Genomic DNA, 13441 nt, shown 5'->3' with positions numbered 1-13441 from the left:
TCCCTGCTGTAGAATGTGGAATACTACCACAAGACATTATTAATAACAGTAATAAACGATGTTATGTATTAGTGAATTGAAGCTGTCTTCTTTAGTTCATTCCTATCGTTTTCATTTGTATTATTTTTGTTCCCAAATTTTGGTGCTGGACTGGAAAAGTTTGAAAACCTACCTTGAAAATGCTTGAAAAGTGCTTTCACTTTACTGTGGGGAAATGTGTCCAAACCCTGCTGACGCTGTCTCTGCAGATCTACCTCTGCCCAGATTCGCTGGGCTTAAGAATGACCCGGAGATGCGATACGCCGCGGCTCCTCCCACCTCCGACCCCCAGGGGGCGCCGCTTGGTTCTGTGGCCTGGAACGCTGCGGACAGGAGCTCCTTCAGACCCCTGGAGGCCAACGCAGATAAGAAGCCTGTAAGCAAATGGCAATGACGGCGATTTTACCAAACACAGCTATATTTACAATCAACAACATATGACTTTAAAATCATTCCTGCTTTACATCTAAACGGTTTACAGCGAAATCGCTGGTGCCCTGTTGGGTAAAAGACTGTTAAGCTAGCCAGCTGACGTTAGATTTGAACTGTCCTTTTTTTAACCATTAGAATAAATTTCTTAAACAAGTTTCTTATTGTGCAAGTTTAGATTTCCTCTATTCTACACACGGTCAAAATTCTACAAATAGGCTCAATGTAGTGAATATACATAAGCCTACTAACATGTGGTTACATATTTCCTGGCAAATTAAGAAGAAACAACATAATTTTTGTAGCTATCAGTCATTATTCTGGTTGAGTTTATTTAAATAGCTTAGATCCAGTTTCAACCGTCTCACTGCAAAAACACAAAATGTTAACCAAGTATGTTTGCAGATAGTTTCTAGTGTAAATATCTTTGTATGTTTTTTCAGCAAGATTTTAGAGTTTTTTTAATCAAATAATACCTCAATATTGTTGAAAAAGATCTAGATTATATCACTTATCACATAGAGAAAATGTTTTGTAATAAGTAAAATAATCTGCCAGTGAAACTTTTCAATCAATATTAAGGAATTATTGGTTTAAAACAAGCTCCTATGGCTTTCTGATAAGTTAGTTTTGTCCTATTTCAAATTTAGTAAGTAATTTACACCAAAAACACTTTGTAAGATTTTGTGTTTTTGCAGTGTTCAGTGATTCTTTTTTTGCCAAAAGATGATTTAGGCAAAAGAAAATGAGCTAAGCCATTATGTTAGGAAGGTGACGGTATGTTATATATCCCTACACTTTCGACCCTGTGTAAAACTAAACACACCGCCTACTCCATTTTCTCTGCTTCACTGGAAAATACCCACAATCCTCTGCTGTGTCACAATCACAGTCACTAATGTGACACTGTCAAGCCCCTCCCCCTCCAAATAAAAATCGGTGGTTGTTATCGGCTATCGGACCGATACGGTATGTTTTATTGGCCTGGCTAACGTCGGCCGATAAAAATACTAGAAAAATATCCTGAAGTGAACCATACGAGGGGAATCTTCACTCAGATTTTTGTGCTGCTTCTGTCTGAAGGAGCCGTGGTCTCCACCTCGATCGCCGTGCGGCTCGCCGCCTCACTCTCCTCTGACATATCGCAGCTACCCGTACTCAAAGCAGAGGAACGGCGTGGACGCGCAGATCCGTGAGACAGCTTTCCATTCTTCTGAAGTTTCTCTCTATAAGACATGTCCAAACAGTAGGTTTCTGTGTGGTTTTTTTTGTTTGTTTTTTTTTTTTTTCTCGTCCTGCAGCCTATGACGGCAAATTCTCCTCGCGGTCTATCGTTCAGCTGGAGCAACACTCCTCGCCCGGCCACTATGTGAACAAACCCGCTGCAGAACATACAGCCGTGGCTCAGGTAGAGTCCGTTTTTTGCTTTTTTCAATTTTTAAATAGCAACATTATAGCATCTGTGACGTCTGACTTCACAGTTTTACACATTTGCTCAGGCTTCTTCTGCAGAAAGGCTCAACCAGCCGGCCACGCTGAGCTACTCCGACGACGACCCCTGGAGGATCACAGCGGAACAGCTGGACTATTACACCAACCAGTTTAAAACGCTCCAGCCCGACCTTGGGGCTCTAATCTTGGGTATGGACTAAAACCAAGCATTTATGTCTAAAAAGAGTTTTATGAGGCTCTGTTGTCTCTCATTTCCCTTTTTTTATTTTTATTTTCTAGGAGCCGTAGCGAAGAACTTCTTCACTAAATCCAAGCTGCCTATCCCGGAGCTCTCCCACATTTGGTGAGTGCTGACTCAGTGTGCCGCCTGTCCTTGCTCTGCCTTTGAGGTCACATTGTGTGTGTGTCAGCCGAGTTTGGCCTCTGAGGCACACAGAGACCCGGTTTTGAAAGTGACAGGAGCGGAAGAGCCCTCGTCCTCCTCAAACTGGGTTCAGTGCCTGGCAAAAGTATCGACAAAAAAATTGCTGCTTTAAAGTTGTTTTTGTTTTTTGTCTTTTTTAAGTTTCTGCTTAGTAATTCCTATAAGAAAATTACGTTTTGACTTTATATAGGTGGATATATGTGGTATGGCTGAAACAATTAATTGTGATTAATAAATCATTGAAAATAATCGTCAAGTGATTAGCGATTAATCATTAACTGACATATATAGACTCAAAAAAAAGGCTGTTTGCTAAAAAAAAAACCCCAACATTTTCAGAGCAGTAGTTGAGCCAAAACTGTACAAAAAAAAATCGACACTCCTCTCCTTCGGAGGATGTTTACTCATTCTCTTGATTCAGGTAAATTTCCCCCTACCATGTATGAAGCCAATATAACTTTAATATGTAAAGAAGGCAGGGAGGAGACGGAGCTTTCATCATATCGCCCTATTTCATTATTGAATTCTGACATTAAAATCTTCGCTAAAGTACTGGCAAATAGGCTAAATAAACATATTTCCTCCATTGTACACCCGGACCAAACGGGCTTCGTTCCAAATAGGTTCTCATTTTTTAATATCAGACGGTTAATGAACATTATGTATCATAAATATGACAGTAGGTTTAAGGGAGCGGCTCTTTGCCTCGATGCTGAAAAGGCATTTGACCAACTGGAGTGGCCCTACATCCTGACTGTACTTGGGGAGTTTGGATTTGGTGATAAATTTGTGTCTTGTATCAAAATAATGTATGCTCATCCATCTGCCTCTGTCCTTACAAATTAGGACAAGTCAGAGCCCTTTCTGCTACACCGGGGAACCCGTCAGGGTTGCCCCCTTAGCCCCTTGCTTTTCGCGGTCGCTATGGAACCCCTCGCCATTAGTATTAGAGAACACCCCTTAATCAAACCGATTCAATTGGGAAGCATTGACCATCACATTTCATTGTATGCTGATGATGTGGTGGTTTTCGTATCACATTCTGAGCGGTCAGTGCCAGCACTCCTAGACCTCATTCAGTCATTCGGTGAGATTTCAGGTTATACTATTAATTGGCAGAAGAGTGAGTTTATGTCATTAGGTGCGAGCCTCACTTCCGACTTCTTAGATAACCTATTATTTAAGATAACGGACAAGCTGAAATATCTTGGGGTTATTCTGCCAAAGGACCCTAAACAAATCTTCAAATTGAATTTTTTGGAAAAAGTGGAGAATCTTCGGAAAGACATTGATAAATGGAGAACACTTCCTCTGTCGATGATGGGTCAGATAAATGCTATTAAAATGGTGTCCTTACCTAAATTTTTATATCTTTTCAGGGTTTGCCTATTTTTTAACAAAGGCTTTTTTAAATCGTTAGACTCAATAATTTTGTTTTTGTTTGGGGCTTTAAAGCCCATAGAATATCAAAACTCACTTATATAAACCAAGAAAGATAGGGGGATTGGGATTACCCTGCTTTCAGCATTATTATTGGGCAGCGAATGCAAGAGCCTTGGTATACTGGCAGGAAGGTGATGCACAAGAACTGCCTGCAAATTCCCCCCCATGGGTGGCTATTGAAAGAAGTGGTGTTACTGACAGCTCTCTTCCGGCTCTTCTTTTTGCAGCACCGATATCTCCCGCTATTAGTGGGGTAAATAATTTAATTGTTTTAAATTCTTTGAAAATATGGAAGCAAATAAAACTGCACTGTAAGTTACCGGAGACCTCAGTTCATGCCCCAGTTTACTGTAACCATGCTTTTCCCCCATCACTTTCGGATACATCCTTTAAAAACTGGAGATTGAAAGGCCTTAATACTCTGAAAAACCTGTACATTAACAAAAAGTTTGCTTCATTCGCTATGCTGAAGAGCCGTTTTTCTCTTCCAGATACAGATTTCTTCAGATACTTGCAAATTAGAAACTATGTTCGAACTAATATTCAGAATTTCATGTCTCTCCCGGAAGAGAATAAATTATGTAAAATTCTGCTTGGCTCTCCAGGATCGAAAAAGTTTATCACGAGTTTGGTTGACGTCTTTGCAGAACGAATTAACTTTATCACAGACTTCTTGAGGGCTGCATGGGAGGAGGAGCTGGGTTTGCAGATTGGGAGTGAGGTCTGGGAGGAGGGTCTTGGGGGGATTCGGACGTGCTCTATCAATGTACGACACCAGTTAATCCAGTTCAAGGTATTCCATAGACTCCACTATTCTAAAATTAAACTGCACAGAATATTTCCTTCGACATCTTCAAATTGTGATAAATGTAAGTCCGCGGATGGCTCCCTTTCTCATTTGTTCTGGACATGTCCCAAGCTCTTTCATTATTGGTGTGAGATTTTCAACTTGTTTTCTAAGGTTTATGGATGCACATTGGTTCCTGATCCCCAGATTGCATTATTTGGACATTCTCCTTCTTTGAGGACCTGCAGCGTTTCTATGCAAACGACAGTGGTGTATGGAATGGTAATAGCCAAAAAAGTAATATTGAGACTCTGGAAAACTGACAAGGTTCCTCAGTTTAAAATGTGGTTGAGCGACTTCACTGAGATTCTTCATTTGGAGAGGCTACGATATGATGTTGTGGGCTTCTCTGATAGGTTTTGTAGTATCTGGCAGTTTTGGATTATCTTTCCGATCCAGGGTCGACCCAAGCACTCGCTCAGCTTCTTAATGTGCCACCTATGCCCTTACAGACAGGTATTACCATTCTTTAATTGTAGATGGTACTCAATGCAGTGTAACCTGATTTGCTGTTATAATATTTATTTATCTTTATTTTTATTTAAAAGTTTTTGCGTTGTTTTTTTTTTTTTTTCTTTCTTCGGTTATTGTACATCTTTATTTTTGTTACTGGATTGATAAGAGTATACTGCTTTCATACAGGATTTTGTTACATACTGTATATGTATGGATATGTAAGTCTGCGTGTATATGTGCATATATATTTACTTATACTCTCATGTATGATTCATGTATGTTATATTCTGAAAACCTAATAAATATATATATATATATATAAAAAAAAAAAATCGACACATTTTTAATTTAGGAAAAAAAACACCTTTATTTGTAAACAGGTTTTTGACAGAAGTTTTCAATTGGTATAGTTTTAACTTCACCCAACTCAGATTGTCTCAACGAATTTAATTGCATTTTAAGCAATAACATGTTTATTTTCTTACTTAAAATAAAAGGATGCAGTTGCTTATTTGCATCTGTTAATGTATTTCTAATATTGGATAAAAAAAAAAAGGCTCAAGTGGTTAAATGAAAAATCTGTAGAATGTGCCATTGATTATTTGTTACACTAATTAATAGATTAATCGATTACGAAATAATTAACTGAATAATTAGCTAAATAATTAGTTTGACTTGCAGGACCTTTTCAGTCAGGTTGTTTAAATTGTTGTGGTGTGGATGACAAATGTTTTGATGCCTGAATAAATAAATAAAAAATCAATCAAAGTTGCTCTGATTTAAACTGAGTAGTTCATAAATATCTTTCTAAATCTTTGGACACAAAGTGCTGCTTACTGTATTATTTAATTAGGCAATAAATTTGGCACAAACACCAACCTACTTCAAGTGTGAAGTGACAGGCTGCATTCTGTCTGACTGAGCTCCAGCTGTAGTTACAAGAGTTATGGGCAAATATTTCACTCTCTACCTGCACAGCAATGGAGCAACAACTCTCCTATTTCTAAAAGTTTCTTAAACTAAATTTTCCCCTTTTGTTTTTACTCAAACAAATCAGGTTACGCCCAAGAACCACAGAACGTTTCTTTGAATTTTCAATAACCTTCTTTTTAAACTCGCAAGAGATAAATTCCCAAATGTTAGTCCGACCCTCAAGTCGATCCATGTGAAGAGAAAATGGCTTCAAGAGATTCTAACTCAGGATCTGCAGCACTAAAATAGCAAGTTTTATAGAGAAGGGGCGGGTGATGTGGGCGTAAAGTTTTATCACAATATTTTGTGGTACTATTGTGGTGATCGTAATAACAGCGACGATAAGAAGTATGTGCTACTTCTTTATTACGCAGTGACTGCATGATGCAGCAAATTATATCCCATAAAAACATAAATAATGCTCTTGAAAGACATTCTCATTTGGAATACAGTTTGGTTTTTTTTGGACACCAGTCACATAAAAAGTGTGATTTGTGTCACTAAACTGAAGACATTTAATAATTTTTATTTTTTTAATGTGTTGGCATTTACTCATTTTGTCACTGAACAAACAGTGGGGGGGGAAATTGTTTAAATTGGCAATCCTGTCAATACAGACAGTTTTTTAAACAAATTATTCATTGCAATTTATTGTGACGACAACAAATCAAAATCGAATGATAAATGATACGATAAACGCTCAATCCTCAGTATTTTTGCAGAGACTATCAGTTGTAAGTTTAAGGTGATTTTTCTCGTCTTTTCAAGTCTTTCCGTTCCGTCTTTCTCGCTAAGGGAGCTGAGCGATGTGGACCGGGACGGAGCGCTGACCTTCGCCGAGTTCTGCATAGCCTTTCATCTGATTGTGGCCCGGAAGAACGGCTACCCGCTCCCGGAGAGCCTTCCCCCGACCCTGCAGCCGGCGCCGGCTCAGCACCAAGAGGAGCGGATCCCAGACACTCCCGAGGTGAGAGACGATTCCCTGCGATGTCGGGCTCTCATCCTGCACGGAGCTCCTTAAACTGCTTTACTTTGCCTGCAGAGTTCGGAGCCTCTGATTGTCTTCGAGGATGCGCAACCGAGAACCTGTAAGGCGGCAAAGGTAAAACGCTTTTTAAGGATGTTGTATTTTTTAAATTTTCTTCTTAATGTGGCCTGTAGAGGGCACCAGCAGGCTTATGAGAGCAGATTCTGAGTCCGGGTTTCAGTGTTGGCTCTAGGGAGAAAAACCTTTAAGTTCCTGAAATGCACTGCACATAGAGAGAACGTATCGGTGTCGTCGGGCACTGATGGCGTCTGTCCTGTTCTGTGTTTAGGATCCAAACAGCGTAGCAAGGCTTGACCCAACCCTGGCCTCAAGGAAACAAGATCCGCAAGAGCAATCCCTTAATCAGGGTAAGTATTGTCTAAAATTTTCTTCTTTTTTTTAATCCAGAGACATTTACAGAGCAAAAAAAAATGCTGGTTTGTGTCCAGGATGTGTGGGGTCTGCAGACATGTTTACTACCATGTTTTTGTTTTTGTTTTTTGAGGGAAAGTCATCCCTGATGATCCTCTCTACCAATGTGATTGTTCACTGCAGTCAATGTGCATAGTTCTCCGAATCAGAGGAAATATAAGGATTCGTGTGTTGTAAAATTTAATAAATTCTTCCGATTTACTGAAAGAACTACACACTGGTAATTTTAAAATTTCTTTCCTGGTCTCAGTTAGTCAGTGAATGAATGAAGGAATAAATAAAGGTCCCTTAGCGAGCTCTAGAGAAACCCCACACTTCTGGAAGCCATCAACAATCTTCTGCTTTAATTTTTGGTTATGAAAAAATGGCAGCGCTCAGTTAAATCCCGACATGAAGGCAGCTTTTAACACGGTCCATCAATTTTCTGTACACTTTGTATTGGTGCGCTTCCAGAAGTTCAAATTTAGCCTGACTAATCCACTCACAGTCTAGGTTTTATTGGTTCAATCACTTCCCTGCAACAATGTTCAGGTTAAATAGGAAATTTGTTCTAACATTCAGAAAGAGTCATAATCTTCATGACGCTTAAACACCAGTTCAACATGGACCAACACGTTACAGGCCAAGAAATAGAGTTCAGTCGGTTGTGGTGGAGGTAGAGTACAGCTTTAGACCTGGAAAAACTGTGAGGCTCGGTGGTAGCGGCGTTATGCTGTGGGGTCTGTTTTCTGTCAGGAATAGAGGTGCCTTGATGAGGAATGACAGAAAAGTTCTACCTCCAAATCTTTCACCTTTTTCTCAACAAGACAAAGATCCCAAAACGACGACAAAACTTCCTTCAGTGAAGAACAAAACAGGCCAACAATTAGCTTCAAACGATTCCAGAAAGGTTCTGTTCTCTGGCTTCTGGCTCGGTTCCATGGTACCAACTGGGCTGAAAAACTTGTCATGACATAAGCGTTTAATATCAGTCAATATAGATTGTTATTGTTGTTGCTTTAAGTAACTAAAATGCTGCCAAACTGGTGGCGTGCCCACAGTTCTGACTCTACGCCATTTTTTTATTCTTAAGCTTTTATGAACTGTGGTAAAACCTTAAATTGCACAGGTTGCTCAACAGATTGTTGCTAGGTAACCAAAGAGTGAGTGAATTATCTACCTTTTTCAGCTAGCTGTGAGAGGCCGAGCATCTAAAGTCCATCCTCTACCTAAATCCTCCCAGAATGCCGTGCGGTTCCGGAGCAGAGTTCAGTGAATGTATCGAATATTCCATCAGACGTATTGATCGGATGTCTGTAGATTCTTATTGACTGATTGCCTTAAAACCATTGAAGCTGTGTGGGTTATTTCATCAGTCGACCTTAAAAACCAATGGTTCGCTCAAAGATTTATGCGTGTGAAACACCGATCGGTATTTTACAGTACAGACACACACACACACACGCACACACACACACACACACAAAGTTTTGTCATTGAGCTGATGAAGGGTGTATTTTTGCCTCGCTGTCCCTGCAGACGGGAGCGTGACGCGTTTGGGGTCGTCTCGAGAGAAGCCCACTCTACAGCTGGGAGCGTTTCCTGAGAAGCCGGGTAATAATGACTTATAGAAAAAAAATTCTTTATTTAATTTTCTTTAAACTGTGTTAAATGTTAGCCATATGTGATATTCTGTAGACTGAATTTTGGGGGAGGTTTTTTTACACAGCAAAAACAAAATCTTACCAAGTATTTTTTGCTCTAGTTTCTAGTGTAAATATAGTTTCATTGGAATAAGACAAAACTAACTTACAAGTAACTTTTCAACAAGATACAGCAGCTTGTTTTAAAGTCAATAATAAACATGGGGAAATTTTCTTAGTGCAAGTGAAAATAATCCGCCAGCATTTTTTTCATTATGGAAGCATTTCGCCGATGCGTCTTATAGTTAAAGTCATGAGTGCTGATCACGTGCAGGTTTCTAACCTGAGCCGCTGGCTGGTGGCTGAAGCCAAGCAACCGCTTCTCATCGACTGAAAGTCTCACCGCTGTGTTTCTGTTTCATGTCGCCTCTCCCTCAGAGCCGCATCAGGATTTAGACCCGCAGATGAGAACAAAAACAAGACAAAGGTAACGAGAAGATTTGAAAAATGGCTGCACTTTTAAAATAAACACGCTTGAAGTTTTTCACACTTTCTTTTTGTTGTGTAACAACCACAACGGGATCTATCGACAGAACCCGTTACCAAACTGTTAAGATATCAATAAATAGCTGCCTCTGCATTCGGCGTGTACGTCTTACAGTTAGATATTACTGAAAATCTTTTCTTGTTGACGTAATTTGGCACCGTACAGATAAAAAAACGACTTTGATTTGACTGGTAAGCACACAGCTGTTGACTTGAAGCAGAGATCTGCAGCCTTTAACAATCCAAAGAGCGCTCATTACGCGCCGCCTACCACGCAGTTCCTCCAGACTAGCGGCAGCAGCAATTAGGAAGCACCTGATGGAAGCGCAGGTCTCATTATACGAGCTACATCTCAGTGAAATGCTCTGAAGAGCGACATTAAAGGCTTAATGGAGGAACATTGTTGTGAAGAGCTCCTGTCTCTTTAAGAGCAGGAGCTACTTAAAGAGACAGAACCCCAATTTTAAGGCGTTAAGTTGAAAAGTCAAATTTGTTGTAAGTAATATTTCACCAATGTGTATATATACAGCATTTTTATAACAACTGAAGGTAACATAGTTACTCGATTGTGCTATAAAATGGCTCTTGAGTGCTTGGAAAATTCTAACTACCGTCCCTTTAAATGACAATTTAGTTAAATCTGAGCTCATCCAAACACTTGTTGGTGAAACTATTGAGACTATTTTGCAGGTTTACTCGTCGTCCTCGTGTGCCTTTGTCTGCCTGCAGGTCGTACTCCAGCACTTCCATCGACGACGCCATAAAGAAGGCGGAGGAGCCGCCCACGCCTCCGCCCCGCCCTCAGAAGACCCACTCCAGGGCTTCCTCACTGGACCTCAACAAGCTCTTCCAGCAGGGCGCTCCAGGTACGACCTCGCCTGGCTCCGCCCACACTGTTCCCTCTCCGACACGCGGAAGGCGAAGCGGCCCCGCGTTGCTCTGCGCCCGACTCATCAGGTTTTCACCAGCAGTTCTCGTTTCGAGGGGACAAAAGCAGAAGCTGTGATTTTTTTTTTTTTTTTTTTACTGCTCCGACAGGTGGAAGTCAGGTTCTGAATGAGAAATAAATGTTTTGTTTAAGTCCTGAGAACAAAGACCTTGAATGTGGAGCTCAGCTCTTCTTGGACTTATTTTCTTTTTTTTTTTTTAGGGGTGAAAAGCGGATGGCTGCTGCCTCCTCCAGCTCTGCCTCCCAGACCGTCGGCTTCGCAGGTGAGTTCCTCCTTGCCGATGTGGGGATTGTTTTCTGGTTTTTTGAATCAGAACGTTACATTTCTCTTTCCAGGTTCCTCATTTCCTCAAGGTGTCAGAGCAAGCTTCCCAGAGTAAAGTTCAGCAGCCGAACTTTGCTGACTTCAGTCACTTTAGAGAAGAGGTGAGTTTTTTAACTGACCTCATTTCTCCGTTACCCGGATTTGGTTTTGCTTTTAAACTTAGCAAACAGAACCGGTTTCCTGTTCCTGCACTGCAAAAGCACTGAATCTCACAAAGTATTTCTGGTGCAAATATCTTAGCACTTGAAATGAGACAAAACTTAATTATAAGCAACTGTTTAGATATGAGCTGGTTTTAGGTTGATAATTCTTTCATATTGATGAAAAAGTGCTAGTACCAATGGCAGATTATTTCACTTATAACACGGGAAAAATTAGTTACAAGTAAAATAATCTATCAGTTGAACTAGTACTTTTTAAATCAATATTAAACGACAAACAAGCTCCCATATCTTACTGAAAAGTCACTTGTAAGTTAGTTTTAAGTGAAACCCGGTTATGTTTTTTTTTTTATATTAGTCATACGTAATGTAGGGTTAGGGTTAGGTGAATTTTGGGTTTTTTACACTGTAAAAACACAAACTCTTATCAAGTAACTTTGTCTAGTTTCTAGTGCTAATAACCTTTCAACAAGACATAGAAGTTTGTTTTAAGTCAATGGTTGTTTCACTAGCAGATTTTTCACTTATAGGAACCAAATATTCTTCCATATGTAAAGTTATCTGCCAGTAGAACTTCTGCTTTTTTAACCAGCATTAATGAATTATTTTCTTACAACTAGCTCCTATGTCTTGCTGAAAAGCTACTCGTAAACAAGTTTTGTCTTATTTCAAATATACTAAGATAGTTGCACTTAAAACTAGATCAAAAGTAATTGGTATGATTTTGTGTATTAGTTGTAAGCCTTAATCATCAAATTTGTGTGCAATTAAACTGTATACTTGATTTCTTTTTGTTGTTGTTGTTTAGCTGAGTTACTGAAATCAACTTTTTAAGGATATTTTATTAAACATGTATGCTGATGAACGCCTCATGTCTTGGCTAAAGTCAGCGCTCTTCCCCGCCCCCAGCATACCAAACCACAGGAGACGCCGGGCAACAAATGAGTGAACCATTACTCACCTGAGATTCAGGCCGCCTGACGTCATCGTAGCTAGCTTCATAAATTTCTTCAGTGTTTAGGAAACGAATAACTCCAGATAAATTTTCCCCCCGGGGTCAAACGGCGAGCGCGGCCTCATCTGTTTATCCCATCCGCTCGCTCGTGTTTTCCATCATTCTCCGGGTTTCTCCCGTCGTGAAGAGAACAGGCTGCGGCCTCCGTTTGTCTCATTTAATCCCGACTTTCTGTAGTTCCCATGGAGACGGCTGCGCTCCTCCACCGTACAGCTGACGTTTGGCTTCGTAAAATCCAGCCGCAGCGGATTATCCCGCAGGTTTGTGTACGCTGTGTGTGATAAACTGGTGAGATGATCTGTAACTTAGACCGAGGGAAATAAGATACGTGGGAAACAGGCAGGTACATCAGAGAGGTTGGTCATACTGAATCCTTTATTCAAAACTTCCAGTCCATATTTCTAAAGCTCCTTCACGTTTTTCATCCAGTTTGTTGATCTCTAAAGTGACCAACAGGTTTGTACAATGGAGTATTAGAGTTAAGAAATAAAAAAGAAAAAAAATACAAGAATAATACTATGAGAATAAAGGTGTAGTTCTAATTTTATTCTCGTAATATTATCACTTTATTCTCTTGTCATTGGCTTTATTCTTATATTATTTTGACTTTATTTTCATAATATTATGACATTATTCTTGTGAAATTAGAACTTCATTCTAGTAATATTATAACTTTATTCTCCTAATACTACGACTTTGTCGTCATCAAAATCTTAGGACTTTGTTCTCGTAGTTTTATTTTTAATTTTCTCAGCTCGGCCCTGACCCTCCATCTTGAAACCCTGTTATGGTCACTTTAAAGATGAACAATCTGGATGAAATGACTTTATTCTCCTCATTTTTATTTACTTTTCCTCTGCAGACGCTTTGATTCTGCAGCAGTTGGATTCGGCCTTTAGGACTCCTAATGTTGTCAACTTTGCTGCAGAGGACGAATAAGATGAGCCCTCACAGTGCTTGCAGTGATATTTAAACTCCTTCAGTTTTTTCACTCAGAGCCTCAAAGTGTTTTAATGGGATTTCATGTGACAGACTGACACAAAGTAGTGCATAATTGTGAAGTGGAAGGAAATTGATTCCAGTTTCTTTTTTAACATTTTCCGTAAAATAACTTCCTACAGGTTACAGTGCGCAACCCTCTTGGGTCCATACTCTGTAGAAAAATTGTTTTTTCAGTTTACATTTCGGCCTGGACTTTGGGCCTCTCTGAAACATAAATACGCCTTGATCTAAATCCTTGACGGCTAACCTTTAAATGCAGGTCCACTCCAAAACACCTGAATCATCTTTCACAACGTCCTC

The 13441-nt window shown here is 39.8% G+C and overlaps 1 protein-coding gene across 1 annotated transcript in view; it reads left to right on the top strand.

Annotated features, from left to right (window-relative positions):
- Positions 1 to 13441, top strand: part of reps2 (RALBP1 associated Eps domain containing 2) — a 31541-nt gene that overhangs the window by 8555 nt on the left and 9545 nt on the right. Inside the window, exons 5-17 of the mRNA XM_044129325.1 lie at positions 249 to 415; positions 1552 to 1660; positions 1770 to 1876; positions 1950 to 2109; positions 2200 to 2263; positions 6858 to 7029; positions 7105 to 7164; positions 7379 to 7457; positions 9040 to 9114; positions 9582 to 9630; positions 10419 to 10555; positions 10840 to 10901; positions 10975 to 11064. Of these exons, the coding sequence (XP_043985260.1) occupies positions 249 to 415; positions 1552 to 1660; positions 1770 to 1876; positions 1950 to 2109; positions 2200 to 2263; positions 6858 to 7029; positions 7105 to 7164; positions 7379 to 7457; positions 9040 to 9114; positions 9582 to 9630; positions 10419 to 10555; positions 10840 to 10901; positions 10975 to 11064 (1331 nt within the window). The remainder of the gene's footprint in view (positions 1 to 248; positions 416 to 1551; positions 1661 to 1769; positions 1877 to 1949; positions 2110 to 2199; positions 2264 to 6857; positions 7030 to 7104; positions 7165 to 7378; positions 7458 to 9039; positions 9115 to 9581; positions 9631 to 10418; positions 10556 to 10839; positions 10902 to 10974; positions 11065 to 13441) is intronic.

The sequence above is a fragment of the Gambusia affinis genome, linkage group LG10 (genome assembly GCF_019740435.1).
Source record: "Gambusia affinis linkage group LG10, SWU_Gaff_1.0, whole genome shotgun sequence".
Lineage (NCBI taxonomy): Eukaryota > Metazoa > Chordata > Actinopteri > Cyprinodontiformes > Poeciliidae > Gambusia > Gambusia affinis.
The sequence above is the reverse complement of the archived record's forward strand: the minus strand, read 5'-3'. Positions and strand labels throughout refer to the sequence as shown.